We start from the raw sequence: 22,020 nt of genomic DNA, 5'->3' as shown, positions 1-22,020 counted from the left end.
GAGAGAATTTACAGACCTGAATACATAGAAAGATATACCACATCTATGGGATTTGGAAGACTCAACACTGGAAACATTTCAACTCTTCCAAAATGAAGTACAGATTCAATGCAATCCCTATAAAAGTCACTAGCAGTTTCTTCGTAGGATTTAAAAGCTGATGCTAAAATTTATAAGGAAACACAGAGGATCCAAAATAGCCATGATGGACCTAGAGTCTGTCATACAGAGTGAAGTTAGTCAGAAAGAGAAAAACAAATACTGTATGCTAACACATATATATGGAATCTAAGAAAGAAAAAAAAAAAGGTCATGAAGAACCTAGGGGCAAGACGGGAATAAAGACACAGACCTACTAGAGAATGGACTTGAGGATATGGGGAGGGGGAAGGGTAAGCTGTGACAAAGTGAGAGAGTGGCATGGACATATATACACTACCAAACGTAAAACAGACAGCTAGTGGGAAGCAGCCACATAGCACAGTGAGATCAGCTGGGTGCTTTGTGCCCACCTAGAGGGGTGGGATAGGGAGGGTGGGAGGGAGGGAGATGCACACAGCATTGTAAAGCAGTTATACTCCAATAATGATGTTTAAAAAAAAAAAAGATGTGATTAATGAGAATACTGAAATTGAAATATAATTTTTCAGATTCTTAAAAAATAAATAAAAATAAATAAAATAGTCATGATGCTTTTGAAAAGCAAAACAAGTTGGGAGGACTTATTCTATGATATCAAGTCTAATAAAATACAGTAATTAATATAGTGTTATATTGACATGAGTGGTTAAAAAGACAAACAGAACAAAATAGCCAAAAATAGACCTATACCTATTTGTCCCTTGATAAATGACAGAGATGGCACTGTAAAGTACTAGGGGGAAATACTGCCTTTTCAATAAATGGCTCTGGAACAATCAAGTATCTATGAGAACAAAATTAAACTGTACTTCTACTTTATACCATCAAAGATCAGTTCCAAGTAGATTATAAACCTAAATGTGAAAGTCAAACTGAAAAGCTTTTAAAAGATTATATAGGAGAGTATCTTCATGACCTCAAGATAGGGAAGAATTTCTTAAATAAGATGCAGAAAACACTGAAGATTTATAAATTCAACTCCATTAATCTTTGTTGAACTCTGGGGTGAGAAAGAAGATAATAAACTGGATCAGAAAATGATAGCAAAGTGAAAGGTTAGAGGGTACACCCAAATTGACTGAAATTCCACAAAGTTGGAAAAGAAGTCATTTAAAATGGCAATGGGGAGCTAGAAATAAACAAATAGAGAGATAAATCAATAAAGCTGATTCTTATTATATGTTGTACTTATGGTCTATAAAGTTGTCATGAATGCTAAGTTAGTGAATACTAAAACATTGTTCCTAGGGGAAATATGGGGTTAGGTTTCTGTGAGCCTCTAGTCACGTTTTCGTCAACTGATCAACACATAACCTTGTTTTGAATGTTTCTGTTTAAAGATACTTTATTTAATATACTCATAGCAACAGCCATATAACTCATGTTTGAACAAAGCTCATCTAACACATACGTTTTCTCTGTAAGGCCTGTCATAGCCTTCTTGCACTTAAGGACAGTAGATAGCACTTCAGCACTACACTTGGGGGACCAGTTTAAACAGTGAAATCACTATCAAAAAGCATAAAAGTGTGAAAAATATGGCACTAAATAAACTAAAAAAAGGACATGTGTTTACAGTATGAGAGCTAAAACAAGAAGGGAGAACAGCTGCCTTATTCAAACTCAATGTGCTCCTTGTATGATACAAACTGTCACCACTCTGCACATGTCTACAAATGACCTTGAAAGCACTGTGAGTATTGATTTGGGGGTTACGAATAAATTTTAGTGAGTAGGTGAATTTGTAAATATGTAATCCTTGACTGAGGATCAACTGAATATATATATTCTCTGAGAAGCACCATGTGAAGCTCTGAATTAAATGGGCAAGAGGGTGCAGGAGGGGCACACTGCCTGGAGGGGCTTATATTTTGAGAATACCTAAGGATGATAGAGATGAAAGAAATATTTGGAATTAACAGACCCCAAAATTTCAAATGAAACTCTAATAAAAAGTTCTTTGGGAGGTTTTTATTATGCTTTGACATATCTGTCTGCCACAGCACCACAGGACACTGATTAGGCCTGGATATATGGATATATTCAACATATTCAAATATCACTGTATCCCAGACTGTTACTTCCTTGGGATAATCTCTAAAAATGAATGTGGGCTAATATTTAGCCACAAATAAAGTTGCTGTTTATAATTTGGTGTTGTTTGTAATGGGGGGACCATCAATAGGAAACTTGTTAAATTATGGTCTACCCATAAAATGGATTATTACTGTTAAAGGGTATTATCAGGAGTATGTCCTGATTTATATTACCAATTCCCACCCTTACCTCTACTCTCCCCCTCCAAACCTGATCAACCAACATCAAAGAGAGACAGGAGGGCTTCCCTGGTGGCGCAGTGGTTGAGAGTCCGCCTGCCGATGCAGGGGACACGGGTTCGTGCCTCGGTCCGGGAAGATCCCACATGCCGCGCAGCGGCTAGGCCCGTGAGCCATGGCCGCTGAGCCTGTGCGTCCGGAGCCTGTGCTCCGTAACGGGAGAGGCCACAACCGTGAGAGGCCTGCATACCACAAAAAAAAAAAAAAAAAAAAAAGAGATAGGAGAAGGTGGGATTCTATAAAAAGATAGGTATAAAAGTAGGCATTGTCAAAAAAATAAAGGATTATTTTAGCTGCCATTCAACAATCAAGCTACCCACCAGCTCACAGAGTTCTTCCTATAGAGTGAAGAAGATACCGTGTCCCCCATTAAAACTTCTTAAAATTGGAGTTGGGAAGGACTTGATGGACTGTGGGGAAGGAGAGAGATATGAGATAAAGTTGAAGAGGTAAACAGGAACTACCTCATATAAGACTTTGTCAGGAATAGTAAAGAATTTGGATTTTCTTACAATAGCAATTAAACACTGATTAAAGGCTTTAGGTAAAGAAGTGACATGATCTAATTTATATTTTATCAAAATTCACTGTGATACATTGTGGAGAAAGGATTGGAGGAAGTAAAAGAAAATGTTGAGCAACAAGTAATTATACTATTGCTTTAGTCTTGGTGAGAAATGATGATGGCTTGGATAGGATGAGCACAATAGTAATGAAGAGAAGAGGATGGATTTAAGACACATTTTGGAGAAAATAATCCTCTAAAATGCTAAAATTGATTGCACTACAGTGGTGATATTAAGATTATTTTCCCCCTCAAGTTATTTCCCAAGTTTTTAAAAATAATGTTCTTACATTTAAAATAAAAAACACATGGGCTTTCCTGGTGGCGCAGTGGTTGAGAATCTTCCTGCCAATGCAGGGGACACGGGCTCGAGCCCTGGTCTGGGAAGGTCCCACGTGCCACGGAGCAACTAGGCCCGTGAGCCACATTACTGAGCCTGCGCGTCCGAGCTTGTGCTCCGCAACAAGAGAGGCTGCGACTGAGAGGCCCACGCACCGCGATGAAGAGTGGCCCCCACTCACCACAACTAGAGAAAGCCCTCGCACAGAAACGAAGACCCAACACAGCCAAAAATTAATTAATTAATTAAATTTTTTAAAAAAAATTAAATAAAATACATTTACTCTAAAACAATTAAACCTTGAAATAAACAAATAAAATAAGATACATCTAAACAGACTCATGCCTAATACTTGCAGGGTCCAGGGCAAGATTATAAATGGAAGCTCATACCATATCTCTAAAAATTCAAAAGTTATAAAACAACCTATTAAATAAAATGTTTAACCTACTTAACTTGATAAGATTAAAAATGTGTAAATCAATAATTTTTATATAACTTAAAGTTGACAAAATATCAAAGACAATTGAATTTAAGTATTATTGCACATGTCCGGATACAATGATGAGCTGGCAATATACGAATGAATTAATAAAGACATATTTAATTCATAAATTGTAATATATTCCATAAAATTTATTTTTCTTACTTTAATATCATCAAAATCACTAGTTATGTTGTTATAAACAAGATTTTCTCATAATCTGTGTCATATTGCCAATAAGGATCCACAGGATTAAAAATAAAATGCAGTTTAGAATCATCGACAGGAAGACACTGGAACTCACCAAAAAAGATACCCCACATCCAAAGACAAAGGAGAAGCCACAATGAGACGGAAGGAGGGGCGCAATCACAATAAAATCAAATCCCATAACTGATGGGTGGGTAACTCACAAACTGGAGAACACTTAGACCACAGAAGTCTACCCACTGGAGTGAAGGTTCTGAGCCCCACGTCAGGCTTCCCAACCTGGGGGTCTAGCAATGGGAGGAAGAATTCCTAGAGAATCAGACTTTGAAGGCTAGTGGAATTTGATTACAGGACTGGGGGAAACAGAGACTCTACTCTTGGAGGGCACACATAAAGTACTGTGCACAATGGGACCCAGGGTAAGGAGCAGTGACCCCATAGAAGACTGAACTAGACCTACCTGCTAGTGTTGGAGGGTCTCCTGCAGAGGCGGGAGCGGGGGGCTGTGTCTCACATGAGGACAAGGACACTGGCAGCAGAAGTTCTGGGAATTACTCCTTGGTGTGAGCCCTCCCAGAGTCCGCCATTAGCCCCACCAAAGAGCTTGGGTAGGCTCCAGTGTTGGGTCGCCTCAGACCAAACAACCAACAGGGAGGGAACCTAGCCCCACCCATCAGGAGACAAGCGGATTAAAGTGTTACTGAGCTCTACCCATCAGAGTAACAGCCAGCTCTACCCACCACCACTCCCTCCCATCAGGAAACTTGCACAAGCCTCTTAGATAGCCTAATCCTCCAGAGGGCAGACAGCAGAAGTGAAAAGAACTACAATCCTTCAGCCTGTGAAACAAAAAACACATTCACAGAAAGACAGACAAGACGAAAAGGCAGAGGGCTATGTACCAGATGAAGGAACAAGATAAAACCCCAGAAAAACAACTAAATGAAGCAGAGATAGGCAACCTTCCAGAAAAATAATTCAGAATAATGATAGTGAAGATGATCCAGGACCTCGGAAAAAGAATGGAGGCAAAGATCGAGAAGATGCAAGAAATGTTTAACAAAGACCTAGAAGAATTAAAGAACAAACAAACAGAGATGAACAATACAATAACTGAAATGAGAAATACACTAGAAGGAATCAAAAACAGAATAACTGAGGCAGAAGAACAGATAAGTGACCTGGAAGACAGAATGGTGGAATTCACTGCTGTGGAACAGAATAAAGAAAAAAGAATGAAAAGAAATGAAGACAGCCTAAGAGACCTCTGGGACAACATAAAACGCAACAACATTCACATTATAGGGGTCCCAGAAGGAGAAGAGAGAGAGAAAGGACCCGAGAAAATATTTGAAGAGATTATAATCAAAGACTTCCCTAACATGGTAAAGGAAATAGCCACCCAAGTCCAGGAAGCACAGAGAGTCCCATACAGGATAAACCCAAGGAGAAACACGCCAAGAAACATAGTAATCAAACTGGCAAAAATTAAAGACAAAGAGAAATTATTGAAAGCAGCAAGGGAAAAATGACAAATAACATACAAGGGAACTCCCATAAGGTTAACAACTGATTTCTCAGCAGAAATTCTACAAGCCAGAAGGGAGTGGCATGACATACTTAAAGTGAAAGGGAAGAACCTACAACCAAGATTACTCTACCTGGCAAGGATCTCATTCAGATTCGATGGAGAAATCAAAAGCTTTACAGACAAGCAAAAGCTAAGAGAATTCAGCACCACCAAACCAGCTGTACAACAAATGCTAAAGGAACTTCTCTAAGTGGGAAACACAGAGGAGAAAAGGATCTACAAAAACAAACCCAAAACAATTAAGAAAATGGTCATAGGAACATACATATTGATAATTACTTTAAATGTGAATGGATTAAATGCTCCAACCAAAACACACAGGCTCGCTGAATGGATCCAAAAACAAGACCCAGACCCATATATATGCTGTCTACAAGAGAGCCACTTCAGACCTAGGGACACATATAGGCTGAAAGTGATGGGATAGAAAAAGATATTCCATGCAAATGGAAATCAAAAGAAAGCTGAAGTAGCAATTCTCATATCAGACAAAATAGACTTTAAAATAAAGACTATTAGGGCTTCCCTGGTGGTGCAGTGGTTGAGAGTCCGACTGCCGATGCAGGGGACACGGGCTTGTGCCCCGGTCTGGGAAGATTCCACATGCCGCGGAGCGGCTGGGCCCATGGGCCATGGTCGCTGAGCCTGTGCGTCTGGAGCCTGTGCTCCGCAACGGGAGAGGCCACAACAGTGAGAGGCCCACATACCGTAAAAAAATAAATAAATAAAATAAAGACTATTACAAGAGACAAAGAAGGACACTACATAATGATCAACAGATCAATCCAAGAAGAAGATATAACAATTGTAAATCTTTATGCATCCAACATAGGAGCACCTCAATACATAAGGCAAATGCTAACAACCATAAAAGGGGAAATCGACAGTAATACAATAATAGTAGGGGACTTTAACACCTGGCTTACACCAATGGACAGATCATCGAAACAGAAAATTAATAAGGAAACACAAGCTTTAAATGACACAATAAAGCAGATAGATTTAATTGATATTTATAGGACATTCCATCCCAAAACAGCAGATCACACTTTCTTCTCAAGTGCACATGGAACATTCTCCAGGAACATATTCTCTCTCTTCTCAAGTGCACATGGAACATCTGGGGTCACAAATCAAGCCTCAGTAAATTTAAGAAAATTGAAATCATATCAAGCATCTTTTCTGACCACAACGCTATGAGATTAGAAATCAATTACAGGGAAAAAAACGTAAAAAACACAAACACATGGAGGCTAAAAAGTACATTACTAAATAACTAAGAGATCACTGAAGAAATCAAAGAGGAAATCAAAAAATACCTAGAGACAAATGACAATGAAAACATGACGATCCAAAACCTATGGGATGCAGCAAAAGCACTTCTAAGAGGGAAGTTTATAGCAATACAAGCCTACCTCAAGTAACAAGAAAAATCTCAAATACACAACCTAACCTTACACCTAAAGGAACTAGAGAAAGAAGAACAAACAAAACCCAAAGTTAGCAGAAGGAAAGAAATCATAAAGATCAGAGCAGAAATAAATGAAATAGAAAGAAAGAAAACAAGAGCAAACATCAATAAAACTAAAAGCTGGTTCTTTGAGAAGATAAACAAAATTGATAAACCATTAGCCAAACTCATCAAGAAAGAGAGGGAGAGGACTCAAATCAATACAATTAGAAATGAAAAAGGAGAAGTTACAACAGACACTGCAGAAATACAAAGCAACCTAAGAGACTACTATAAGCAACTCTATGCCAATAAAATGGACAACCTGGAAGAAATAGACAAATTCTTAGATAGGTATAACCTTCCAAGACTGAACCAGGAGAAAAAGAAAATATGAACAGACTAATCACAAGTAATGAAACTGAAATTGTGATTAAAAATCTTCCAACAAACAAAAGTCCAGGTCCAGATGGCTTCAAAGGTAAATTCTATCAAACATTTAGAAAAGAGCTAACACTCATCCTTCTCAAACTCTTCCAAAAAATTGCAGAGGAAGGAACACTCCCAAACTCATTCTGTGAGGCCACCATCACCCTGACACCAAAACCAGACAAAGTTACTACAAAAAACGAAAATTACAGACCAATATCACTGATGAATATAGATGCAAAAATCCTCAACAAAATACTAGCAAACAGAATCAAACAACACATTAAAGGATCATATACCATGATCAAGTGGGATTTATCCCAGGGATGCAAGGATTCTTCAAATCAATACGCAAATCAATCAATGTGATACACCATATTAACAAATTGAAGAATAAAAACCATATTATCATGTCAATAAATGCAGAAAAAGCTTTTGACAAAATCCAACACCCATTTATGATAAACCTTCTCCAGAAAGTGGGCATAGAGGGAACATACCTCAACATAATAAAGGCTATATACGACAAACCCACAGCAAACATCATTCTCTATGGTGAAAAACTGAAAGCATTTCCTCTAAGATCAGGAACAAGACAAGGATGTCCCATCTCACCACTATTATTCAACATAGTTTGGAAGTCCTAGCCATGGCAAGCAGAGAAGAAAAAGAAATAAAAGGAATAAAACTTGTAAAAGAAGAAGTAAAACTGTCACTGTTTGCAGATGACATGATACTATACATAGAGAATCCTAAAGATGTCACCAGAAAACTACTATGAGTTTGGTCAAGTTGCAGGACACAAAATTAATGCACAGAAATCTCTTGCATTCCTATACACTAATGATGAAAAATCTGAAAGAGAAATTAAGGAAACACTCCCATTTACCATTGCAACAAAAAGAATAAAATACCTAGGAAGAAACCTACCTAGGGAGACAAAAGACCTGTATGCAGAAAACTATAAGACACTGATGAAAAAAATTAAAGATAATACAAACAGATGGAGAGTATACCATGTTCTTGGATTGGAAGAATCAATATTGTGAAAATGACGATACTACGCAAAGCAATCTACAGATTCAATGCAATCCCTATCAAATTACCAATGGCATTTTTTACAGAACTAGAACAAAAAATCTTAAAATTCGTATGGAGACACAAAAGACCCCGAATAGCCAAAACAGTCATGAGGGAAAAAAACGGAGCTGGAGGAATCATACGCCCTGACTTCAGGCTATACTACAAAGCTACAGTAATCAAGACAATATGGTACTGGCACAATAACAGAAATATACATCAACAGAACAGGATAGAAAACCTGGAGATAAATCCACGCACCTATGGTCAACTAATCTATGACAAAGGAGGCAAGGATATACAATGGAGAAAAGACAGCCTCTTCAATAAGTGGTGCTGGGAAAACTGGACAGCGACATGTAAAAGAATGAAATTAGAACACTCCCTAACACCATACAGAAAAATAAACTCAAAATGGATTAGAGACCTAAATGTAAGACCAGACACTATACAACTCTTATATGAAAATATAGGAAGAACACTCATTGACATAAATTGCAGCAAGATCTTTTTTGATCCATCTCCTAGAGTAATGGAAATAAAAACAAAAATAAACAAATGGGACCTAATGAAACTTACCTTTGCAAAGCAAAGAAAACTACAAACAAGACAAAAAAACAACCCTCAGAATGGGAGAAAATATTTGCAAACGAATCAATGGACAAAGGATTAATCTCCAAAATATATAAACAGCTTGTGCAGCTCAATATTAAAAAAACAAACAACCCAATCCAAAAATGGGCAGAAGACCTAAATAGACATTTCTCCAAAGAAGACATACAGACGGCCAAGAAGCACATGAAAAGCTGCTCAACGTCACTAGTTATTAGAGAAATGCAAATCAAAACCACAATGAGATATCACCTCACACCAGTTAGAACGGGCATCATCAGAAAATCTACAAACAACAAATGCTGGAGAGGGTGTGGAGAAAAGGGAACCCTCTTGCACTGCCGGTGGGAATGTGAATTGGTACAGCCACTATGGAGAAGAGTAGGGAGGTTCCTTAAAAAACTAAAAATAGAACTACCATATGACCCAGCCATCCCACTACTGGACATATACCCAGAGAAAACCATAATTCAAAATGACACATGCACCTCAGTGTTCATTGCAGCACAATTTACAATAGCCAGGTCATGGAAGCAACCTAAATGCCCATCGACAGACAAATGGATAAAGAAGATGTGGTACATATATACAATGGAATATTACTCAGCCATAAAAAGCAACGAAATTGGGTCATTTGTTGAGATGTGGATGAACCTACAGACTGGCACACAGAGTGAAGTAAGTCAGAAAGAGAAAAACAAATATCGTATACTAACGCATATATGTGGAACCTAGAAAAATGGTACAGATGAACCTGCTTGCAGGGCAGAAATAGAGACACAGATGTAGAGAACAAACGTATGGACACCAAGGCGGGGAAGCGGCGGGGAGTGGGGGGGATGGGGGGTGCGATGAATTGAGAGATTGGGATTGACATATATATACTAATATGTATAAAATGGATAACTAATAAGAACCTGCTGTATAAAAAAATTAAATAAATAAAGCACTTGGAGGGGGGAAAATGTGGTTTATTCAAAATGTATAAAATTTGAAGATACTGTCATAAAAAATATATACTAAATGTGAAAAATCAAAAATTAAAATTATTTTCACATTTGTTTTCAAATATTATCTTTTTTCCAAACTGCTCAAAATTATCTATAAAATTAGAAAGCAGTATACAAATTGTAATTAACAAATACCAAATTTTAAGTAAGATTATTATAATAAAGGGAAACTCATGTAATTTTTTAAAAAACTAACTAAATCCTATTATATATTTTTAAAAAAATAGAACTACTCTCAATTCTAGGATTCAAGGCTCATCCATTGTCACCGTCAACAACTGGCATCACATATATTATGCTTGGACTTTCATGTACAACATTTAAGAGTAATATGAATTGCTTATTATTATAAAATATTCCTCAGCTGCCATGGACCACTGTTACAAATATCACCTTAATTTGTGAGTAGAACCACAAATTGGAATACAATGAAAAACAAGAAAATGGATAGTTAGTAGTACTGGAAAACAGTAATTCATTACACAAGAATCTATTTCATTTATGCTAAGTTAATTAGTCTTTCCTCTCACCTAAGAACTTCTGTCACTCAAGGCATCCCCATACTACAAAGCAGTATCCATAACATCAACAGCCCATAACCTTCATGATATTTGGACATAATCACCTTTATTTTTTGAGGGCATGGGGCAAGTGATGGAGAGAAGTGTACCTTGGGCCTGAACAGTCTTAGTCTTTTAAATGTTTAGAATTACAAGTTGTGCTCTGCCAGTGCTGAGTGCTGGAACCAAGATGACACTTTTTTTTTTTTAAAGAAGGATATTTATTTATGCTGCGTTGGGTCTTCGTTTCTGTGCGAGGGCTTTCTCTAGTTGTGGCAAGCAGGGGCCACTCTTCATCGCGGTGCGCGGGCCTCTCATTATCGCAGCCTCTCTTGTTGTGGAGCACAGGCTCCACACACGCAGGCTGAGCCACACGCGCAGGCTCAGTAGTTGTGGCTCATGGGCCTAGTTGCTCCGCGGCATGTGGGATCCTCCCAGACCAGGGCTCGAACCCATGTCCCCTGCATTAGCAGGCAGATTCTCAACCACTACGCCACCAGGGAAGCCCCAATTTTTTTTTTTTTTAACATGTGGGTCCTCTAAGTACAAGACCCAGGGCAGGTTGTCCTCTGCCCCAAGTCTTAAGGTAGTACTCTAAAGCTTTAGTAAGTAAATAGGTCCTCTAGGATCTACTGAAATCTAAGGAAAAAACAATCAATTCAAGCAGGTTAATCCTAACAGCTTTTCTTTTTAAAAATGCTTATAATGAGACGGCTCTTAACAAAGACAGAGGTAAAGACAACTTCAGCAGGGTGAGAAAAAAAAAACAGAAAGCCTTCCTTTACCAAGCTTTTAGTATAATCAATTATAACACAGATGACTGAGACTTTGAGTTTAGACACTACTTATATTTTTCAAGATGCTCCTCAATCTTGACTTTCTCTAATATGTAAAAGTATGGGCTCAGAGAATCACCTGATGGTTTAGTTTACACTTATCAAGGCACAGCAGATTAAAGACAATAAAATGTGCTTTATAACTAAATATAAAGCTTATAATATAATGAGAGAGAAAGTAACAAAGCAGCAAGAGCTTCAGAAAGATGGGAGAAATAATCAGCGGCTTAAGTTCTTTCTTTGGATACTTTGCTTGTTGTCCAAGGCTGTTAGCCTAAAAACTACCTTTTGCAATTAAAACAGTGAATTTTAACTGAGGCAAACAAAACTCAAATGCTTGCTAAATTTTATCACCAATAAAGACAGCAAAGGATTATATCAAACATCCCCTTAAAAATTTAAAAACAACTGTTTTCACCATTTCCCAATATCTCATGCTCACTCTAGGCTTTCTTTGGGAAGGGATGCAAAACAGAAAACAATTAACTTTGCTCTTAACATGGATTATATACTTCTACTAAGGCAAACTCTAAAACACAACAGTAAGTGCCACTTACTGAATATCTACTATGTGCTACCATTTACCTTCAAAATAATTCTGCCAGACAGATGGCAATATTCACCTTAGAGAAAAGAAATCAAAAGCTCACAGAGAAGCTCAAGGTGACCCAGGTTAGGTAACATGGGACAATCTGGGTTCAAAGCCAGCTCTGTCTCACTCAAGCTGCCTCTCAAAATCTTCACCAACATCACAGACAACTAAGATGATTTCTTAGTATGCTAATACTAAGTTATCAGTATGCTAATACCTCACTGCTAGTTATTGCCACTGTTCTATGTACAGAAAAGATATTTGTTTTCTAATAAGCCCTCCAAAGTTTGCTACTCTCTGTATTTCAAGTACAAACAGATAAATAAGTAGTGGGGATACCAGTAAAAGATGACTGGGGGAAGACGAGGTATGGGCCCTGAACTACTCTGACTCTCCAAGTTTCCACAGAGGAGGAGATTGGCTTCCACTCCTGTAGCGCACATCCCAACCCCCTGCCACATACTCCACCGGGCCAGTGACCTGGCAGGGTTCTATAAAACACAGATACATAATTTCAGTGTTGTTGACTGCCTGGTAATTTTGAGTTTTTAATTAGTTTGGTGTATTGGGTAGGGAAATAGAACTGATTTGCATGGCTTAGTTCTAAAATTTGGGCTCCATCAATGAATCCTTGAGTTAGGAAATATTTCAAAATGTTGCTAGTCTATCCACTAGGCTATGTCAGAAAGATCTTCAACCACACTTGATATTCCATAGCCCTGCTTCTCAAAGTCTTTGAACACACTCACTATAAGGAAATACTTCTTATATTTCATTGAAATCTCACCTTTCAGTCTTTTGTAACAGTGAGGAGCAGCCCCCTCTTGTAATAATCTTTCAAATGTAGAAGAGGGATTTTCAGTCCCCACTTTTATTTAAGAAGCTTAGTTGTTGTCAGTTTCAAAGTGCTTGATGAAAATCTTATTTAATAATACACAACTTTCCTGGGGAACTTAGGTTAACTTTAATTTTAAAATCATTTTTATTAGTCTCATAAATTATAACAAAATCAGGAATAAAACCCATCTCTTAACTGACAGTAAATTCTCTAAGAACAACCACTAATGCTTATGAATAATTTTCCAGGAATATTTAAATTAAATGTATGATTTTGGCAAAGCTATTTTTTAAGTACAAAACATATGTATACATGCCATAAAATGCCACAGATTTTCACATGTACTCTTATTATCATCTCTATAAGATGACTGAAAGTAACATTTTGAACACATCTTGTAAATAGTTCCATCTAACATCACCGCCACCGTGACTCCTGACTCCTCCCTCTGGCTCTTCAGTGGCCTTCAGACCCTAATGGATTCCTGAGCTTGATCTGTGCAATGATTTCAACTCTGGAAGCAGCTTCTGAAGTTATAGATTGTTTAGTGGATAAATAAGCCAAAAAGGGAGAGGGGCGTGTTATGGCTTGGACAGGTGGCTGACATGTCATCTTTTGACATAAAAATAAACTTAGAAGAATAATCATGGAAATGAAGAAAGAAAACATGTAGAAGATGAAAAGAATAGCAACAGAGCCAGAAATTTCCAACAGGTAAGAAACTGGGAAACAAAGCTCTAAAATGCTAAATAAAAATCTTGCAAGTATGTTTTTCAAATATTCTTTTCATGTTAAAATAATCCTGTTTTTAGGGCTTCCCTGGTGGCACAGTGGTTGAGAGTCCGCCTGCCGATGCAGGGGACACGGGTTCGTGGCCCGGTCCGGGAGGATCCCGCATGCCGCGGAGCAGCTGGGCCCGTGAGCCATGGCCGCTGGGCCTGCGCGTCCGGAGCTTGTGCTCCGCGGCGGGAGAGGCCGCGACGGTGAGAGGCCCGCGTACCACACACACACACAAAAAAAATCCTGGTTTTAAATATGTGAAGATCATTAAAAATTAGAACTGCTGTAGAACTGTTGTATGTTCAGGCCTAATTATACCAGATGTCTTTTGCTTATGTGACCTGAAAAACAACCCCACAGCTTTAAAATGCACCATTGTAAAGAAATTATCAAAACAAATCACCAAATGCTAGTATTGGCAAAATGGAGTTTTCATTACTTTTTGTTTACCTGTTTGTAAATAAACTTAAAAACCTGGTATACTTATATTCATTGGCAGAGTTTAGCTCTCCTTTCTTGATACATTTAATGTGTTGTTATTTTAAGAATTAAAAGCCTCAACATTCCCAATAATGAAAAGTTCAGTCATTAACCTTTAACGGAAAATTAAAGATTCAAACAATCTGTATTCGCTTGATTTTAAAAGTAACTGTTAGGATCTGGAAAATGAAATGTGTACATTTTCTACTGACATTTTATATGGACTCAGGCAACTGTCAAATTCAAGGAAAAACAGATAAACCATCTCCAGCAGAGAAAATCAAAGTACATGTAATAAAACTCTAATGTTACCCCCAAATCTTAAAAGCATACATTTCTCCAATAGATAGATGTAAAATCTGATTTAGGGGGAATGGGTGAATAGTTGAGTAGGATAAGGAGTTTGCACAGTATAGAATAACCAGGCCAATTACACTTTTATAAGACTGTGAAAGAGTAAGCATTTGTTTCTTGATGCTTCTTATGGTTACTTAACATAGTAGTTTGTTCTTAGGGAAAACTAAAAGATGTGACTTTACAGAGATTCAAGTTCTACTTGTTTTCATGGAACACAAATGATTAATTTGATTGATTCTAAGAAATGACCCAAATAAACTAGAAATATTACTTTGTGTATGGTTTAGAAAGTAGAAGTCCTATTCCTGGCTTTGCTATTAACTATGCAACCATGAGCAAGTCACTGGGTCTTAGTTGCCATGTTTGTAAAGTCAGAATTAAAGTAGAGTACAGGACTGCTGTTGCGATCAAATAAGAGAACCCACTTTGTCAGTACTTAAATTCGTTTTCAAAAATTGTAATTGAAGTAGAGTTGATTTACAATATTGTGTTAGTTTCAGCTGTACAGCAAAGTGATATCTTGTCATATATACATTTTTTTCAGATTCTTTTCCATTATAGGTTATTACAAGATATTGAATAGAGTTCCCTGTGCTATACAGTAAATCCTTGTTGCTTACCTATTTTATGTATAGTAGTTTATATTATACTCCTATACTAGTTAGTAGTTTATATTATACTCCTATACTAGTTAATTTGTTAATTCTACACTCCTCTCCCTTTCCCTTTGTTAACCCTAAGTTTGTTTTCTACGTCTGTGAGTCTGTTTCTGTTTTGTATATAGATTCATCTGTATTATTTTTTAGATTTCACATGTAAGTGATATCATATAATATTTATCTTTCTCTGACTTGCTACACTTCGTATGATATTCTCTAGGTTCATCCATGTTGCTGCAAATGACACTATTTCATGCTTTCTTATGGCTGAGTAATATTCCATTGTATATATAGATATAGATATACCACATCTTCTTAAACCAATCGTCTGTTGATGGGCACTTGGCTTGTTTCCATTCCTTGGCTACCGTTAATAGTGTTGCTATGAACACTGGGGTGCATGTGTCTTTTCAAATAGAGTTTTCATCTTTTCTGGATATATGCTCAGGAATGGGACTACTGGATAATATGGTAGCTCTATTGTTCGTTTTTTAAGGAACCTCCATACTGTTTTCCATAGTGGCTGTATCAATTTACATTCCCACCAACAGTGCAAGAGGGTTTCCTTTTCTCCACACCCTCTCCTGCATTTATCATTTGTAGATATTTTGATGATGGCCATTCTGACCAGTGTGAGGTGATACCTCATTGTGGTTTTGATTTGCATTTCTCTAATAATTAGTGATGTTGAGCATCTTTTCATAGCACTTAAATTCTTGAGTGAATAAATAAATGGGGTAGTACTTTAGACAAATTAAGCTCTAAACAAGTGTGAGATGTTATTTGCACCAACACAGCCATAGAATCTATATTCCTAGAGGCTTAAGGAAAAGGAGAGAGAGTTCTTGCAGTGTGATCCTGCACTATTTTGGGACCCTCACATACATACTTGGAGGGTGGGGATGCAAAACTTCACTTTGCCCAAGGCCACAGGCTCTCTGAAATTACATAAGGAAATTTTTTAATATAAAAGAAAATGTTCTGCTCACCTGCTTTTAAAATTAAGAACAACAAATACAGAAGTTTCTTCAAGAAATATAAAACAGGAGGTAGCAGAAAATAGTGGAAAGAGCATGGAACTCTCCAAGAAGCAGGAGACTAAGGCTCTGGTCCCTGTTCTGCCAGTAATTAACTGCAAAGCCACAGCATCTGTCAAATAGGAGGGGTATATTAAAATACCTATAGAGTTTCTTCCAGGTCAAAACACCATAGCACCAAATGAAATATAAGAGATAATCTGAAATATGCTTTAGTTTTTCTGTGTTATGGATAATTAAGGGAAAGGAGGAAACAGAGAGCAAGGCAGATAGGCAGAAAGGGAGGAAGACAATGAGAGGTAAGGAGAAAACACACATAGACCAAGGAGCAGACACACAAACTCTACCCCCAACACCTCCCCCCAACCCCAAAAAAGAATTGTATGAATAGAGACAGAAAGAAAGACACACACACAAAAAAAGACATTCAGATACAGAAATAAATATGCATATGCAGACTTTGGCAGAGTAAAGCTTTTATTTTATTCATCTTGAAACTTTTAAACACAAAACTACCAAAAAATGTGTAATGTAATGCTGTACGTTTCCATTAAAAGGTATAAACAGAGCCAGTTCAAGGCATGTGCCTCATGAGCATATCTAGATACAATCTAGTTGAAAGACTGAAGACTACCTACCTCTGCCATATGCTACTCATATTTTGGGGCAAAATATCACTTGGTAATTTGAGATCTCACATCTTTGGGGGTCATTTGCAACCAAACAAGCCAAAGATGAACTTTCCTAAAATAGAAATGTATCCCAAGAATTTTTTTATGAATCAAGGCTTAGCATTACTTTGCTTCCAGATAGGCAAGATTTAAATATTTTAACTTAATAGTTACCAATTATGTAAAGTGTAAATCCCACACTGCCATTCAAAGTCCATATTGGGGATTTACTTGTTAATCTTCTCTGAATTGTAAAGAGGGCACTGGATAATGTAACTCCAGCACTCCCCTTTGATTCCCTCCCAGATGAGGCCCATCTGACCTTCTGAGCTTCAAGCCTCCGTAGGAATTTATAGACTGGGCAACTAATTTGTATTTTGCTACTAATCATTATAGAAGAGAGTAGAGGGGTTTCTACTAAGTTTTAGACCTGCTGTTGCAGGGTGGTGAGTGATACTCATTCACTCGGCCCAGACAACCCAGATCAACAAGAATGGGCAACACAAGGGTTTCCAATGTTTATTCCCATCTCTATTACCAAACTGCTAGGAAATGTGCAAAACTGTATGAATTTCTAAATCTGTAAACAGAAAACTGTTACTCAGACCTAATTTTGCAGGGTTCACAGGAAGCTTTTCTTTATTGTAGACAGTAAGAGCTGGGAAGCACAAGACTTCGCTGGTTTTGTAAAATAGGCCATTTTTTAAATTTCATTTGACAGATAAAGAAATTGAGGCCTAGAGAAGGGGAATGATTTGCCCAAGATCAAAAAGCTAGTTAGGGCTTCCCTGGTGGCACAGTGGTTAAGAATCTGCCTGTCAAGGCAGGGGACACGGGTTCGAGCCCTGGTCCGGGAAGATCCCACATGCCTCGGAGCAACTAAGCCCTTGCACCACAACTACTGAGCCTGAGTGCCACAACTACTGAATCCTGCACGCCTAGAGCCCGTGCTCCACAAGGAGAGAAGCCACCACAATGAGAAGCCTGCACACCGCAACAAAGAGTAGCCCCCCACTCGCCACAACTAGAGAAAGCCCGCGTGCAGCAACGAAGACCCAACGCAGCCAAAACTAAATAAAATAAATAAATTTTTTTTAAAAAAGCTAGTTAGCAGCAGGACATGTCTCCTGACAGGAAGTATAGTGCTCATGCTAGCATACCCATATGTATGTGTACATCTGTACACTGCCTATTTCCTTTTCATCCCTTTTCTCCTCCAAGTAAAGCTTGTTTGGTGGCAAGTAAACAATTTTCTATTTCTCATTTATAGTTCTAGTCCACTGACTGTCATAAAGGGCTTAAATCTATCTTGACATTTCCCTTCAGCCAATATCTGTGAACTCTGATTTTGTTGAACCCCTGAATCATCCAAGCCCTAAACTGCATCTCAAATACCTGTTTACAAATTTTGCTATTTCTACTCATCACCACAGCACATATGAACCATAGATCAGTTCCTTGTGTCCTTCTTTATCTTTTATCAATGCCATTTATGTTGTTTTCTTCAAATTCCTAAATAATAAACCAAGATAAGGGGTATTTTTTTCCTGTGCTCTCTTTCAACATGTCCTCTTTGGGCCAGAAATGTCACCACCTGGAATGGCAGGGCATTCGCCATGTCTGCTGTGCATCCTGGTACAAATAACTCCACTGAATTTGACCACCCTAAGCCATGCTGAGCCATAGGATCAAGGACCCCCTTTCCTCTAGAAGTCAGAAAAAGAAGAGACCCAAAGGAAAAGAAAACTGAGGGAATGCTTTCCAAATAAAGTTAATTCTGAGTAATAGCTCACTAGGCACTAGCTACCTTTGCTTGATCTCTAGAATCTGAGCAATGTACCCAGAAACTGCTTGTGCCAAGTCTGGCTTCAACCCCAGAGAATGGAAGAAAGAAAAAGAGGGGAAGCCATATGCTGTTCCACAGCGGGCATGATCTGGGAGTCTAGCCCCCAGACTTAAGGCTATAGACTAGCTCTGGGGAGTGGAACTGACAAATTTTATTCAGCACACATATACTGAATACATACTATATACTCTACACTGGGCGTGAGCAACAAATTCAGTTGCATGATCTCATTTAGTCCTCACAACAATGCAGAAAGACATTGTTTATCCCCATTTTACAGCTTTAAAAAACTGAGCCATAAGGGTAATTAACTTATGTCGAAGTCATGCAGACACCAAACAGTAATGCTCCAAGTGGAGCCCAACTCCAGATATAGTTACTCTGGCCTCCACAGCACACATATACAAAAAAGACAGAAGGTGACAGGGATGGAAAGATACCTTTGAGCTACCTTATATAGTTAACAGAACACTGTGGCATTCCCTTTCTCATTATCTCTAAAGATTATACTGTTGGGACAAATAAAACACCCTGAGATGAAAGGAAGGCAAGGATACAGAGACTCTCTGGATATCTCTCTTATGTACTCTCAGGGACATTGTTCCACCTATAGAATTGTCCAGGTTGTTAAGAACTTGCATTAATTTTCTAGGTTCTGTTTAATTTTTAGGATCTCAAGAGCTTACTCAAGTCATTCATGTATTTCCATCAAGCAGACAAAGAGGAAGACTAAACCCCACTAATCACTCATTGGAAGACTCAGAGCAAAGTTCTTTCCAAGAACTGATGGCCAAAATATCCAGCCATAATACAAGTAAGCTTAGAAAAGCTCTTCTTAAACCCTGACATGATGGAATTTTTCCTAAACCATCCAGCATCTAATAAAACCAGTATAAAGAGCAACAACTCTGCACTTTTCTACTTTGAGTCCTGTAGACCCCACTTCCCTAGGCTTGCTCCTATTACTCATAGTCTATACTGTGATCTTAATCATGGACTTTTCTGGAAACCTCTCTCTCATTATTATCATCTTTAAGAAGCAGAGAGAAGCTCAGAATGTCACCAACATACTGTACGCCTATCTCTTCCTCTCTGACATCTTGGTACGTGTCATGTACATCCCTTTTACTATCATCTACACTCTGATGGATCACTGGATATTTGGGGATATCATGTGCAAACGCAACTCCTATGTGCATAGTGTCTCCATCTCTGTGTCCATATTCTCACTTGTGTTAACTGCTGTTGAAAGATATCAGCTGATTGTGAACCCTCGGGGCTGGAAACACAGTGTAGCTCACGCCTACTGGGGTATCACATTGATTTGGCTATTTTCCCTTCTGTTGTCTATTCCCTTCTTCCTGTCCTACCACCTCACCCATGAGCCCTTCCAAAACCTCTCTCTTCCCACTGACCTCTACACCCAGCAGGTGGCCTGTGTAGAGAACTGGCCCTCCAAAATGAACTGGCTCCTCTTTACCACCCCCCTGTTTATGCTGCAATATTGTGTCCCTCTGAGCTTCACCCTCATCGGCTACCTGAAGATTGTTATCTGCCTCGGCAGGAGAAATGGGAAAGTAGACAAGAAGAGGGAAAGTGAGAGCTGGGTCAGGGAGAACAAGAGGATCAACGCGATGTTGATTTCTACTGTCGTAACCTTTGGGGTCTGCTGGCTTCCCTTGAACATCTTCAAGGTCATCTTTGACTGGTATCATGAGGTCCTGATGAGCTGCCACCATGAACTGGTATTTGTATTTTGCCACTTGATTGCTATGGTTTCTACATGTATACATCCTCTGTTTTATGGCTTTCTCAACAAAACTTTCCAGAAGGACCTGGTATTGCTTATTCACCACTGCTGGTGCTTTGCACCTCGGGAAAGATACCAAAATACTGCCATCTCAAGTATGCACACAGATGAATCCAAGGGATCATTAAGATTAGCTCATACATCAAGAAGTATATAAAGGGCTTCCCTGGTGGCGCAGTGGTTGAGAGTCCGCCTGCCGATGCAGGGGACACGGGTTCGTGCCCTGGTCTGGGAAGATCCCACATGCCGCGGAGCGGCTGGGCCCGTGAGCCATGGCCACTGAGCCTGCACGTCCGGAGCCTGTGCTCTGCAACGGGAGAGGCCACAACAGTGAGAGGCCCACGTACCGCAAAAAAACAGAGAAGTATATAAAAACTGGTAACACTTAGTGCTAAAGCCCTTCTTATGTGAGAGATGGAAAGGTAATGGCTGGGGATAAGGCAAGATGCAAAAGAAGCCAGAACTAAAAAAATTTTTTAAAAAGCAACTTTATGCTAACCAGTTTTGCTTTAGGCCAGACCTATCTGTCTCATATATCCACCCAATACAAACACACACACACACACACACACACACACACGTGTGCGTGCACATCACCCTTTTCTCTTAGAAGAATAATAACTCACACACCTAGCTGTCATCATTTGTGGCAAAGAATGACAGTGAGAAAGCAAGAGAGGCAAGGAACATTGACGGCTGGGGAACAAAATTCCCAGATATTGTTATCCAATGGAATATCCACAAGAGTTATTACTAATGACGTGCCCACTAAAAACAATGCTATATATATCTCCTTAGTGCTGAAGTAATTCCACTTTCTGATATGGAAATTGTAACTTTCAACCATGTAACTATTCAACTAATTAGTAATGTCAGAAAGACCCCTATTATAATTTACTAATTAGCTAACTGAGTTTGGATTGGAAGTTGAAGGAATGGTTTTAAGTTAACATTTAAACTAAGTATTGTAATTATAATTAATTCACATGCCTGAGTCAGATTCTCTAGTTTATGACAACAGTACATTTTCTTCACTAACAATGCTATTAGTGCCACTAGAACTGGTCACAAACTCTTTAGCACTCCAATTATGCTCAAATCACATAAACTAACTTATTAATGGCCAATGTAGATAGAGCTTTCATTACAAAATGACTTTTTATCTCTAATTCTTTATGTATATTAAGTAGGGGTTATTATGACTCTATCATTGGGTCTGATGAACTTCATTAGTAACACTTATAGTTAGCTCCAGATTTTTTAAAACCTCTTGCATATCTTATGACTTAAACACTTTAAAAATATC

At 38.3% G+C, this 22,020-nt stretch overlaps 1 protein-coding gene across 1 annotated transcript; it reads left to right on the top strand.

The window, feature by feature from the left end:
• The first annotated feature begins 19,754 nt into the window (after positions 1-19,754).
• On the top strand, positions 19,755-20,871 carry LOC101270169 (neuropeptide Y receptor type 6-like). The gene is given in 2 exon segments (XM_012537534.1): positions 19,755-19,841; positions 19,843-20,871. Coding segments are annotated over 2 exon segments (1,116 nt in total).
• The last annotated feature ends 1,149 nt before the right edge of the window (positions 20,872-22,020 follow it).

The sequence above is a fragment of the Orcinus orca genome, chromosome 3 (assembly GCF_937001465.1).
Source record: "Orcinus orca chromosome 3, mOrcOrc1.1, whole genome shotgun sequence".
NCBI classification, from domain to species: domain Eukaryota; kingdom Metazoa; phylum Chordata; class Mammalia; order Artiodactyla; family Delphinidae; genus Orcinus; species Orcinus orca.
This window is presented reverse-complemented; position numbering and strand designations above follow the sequence as displayed.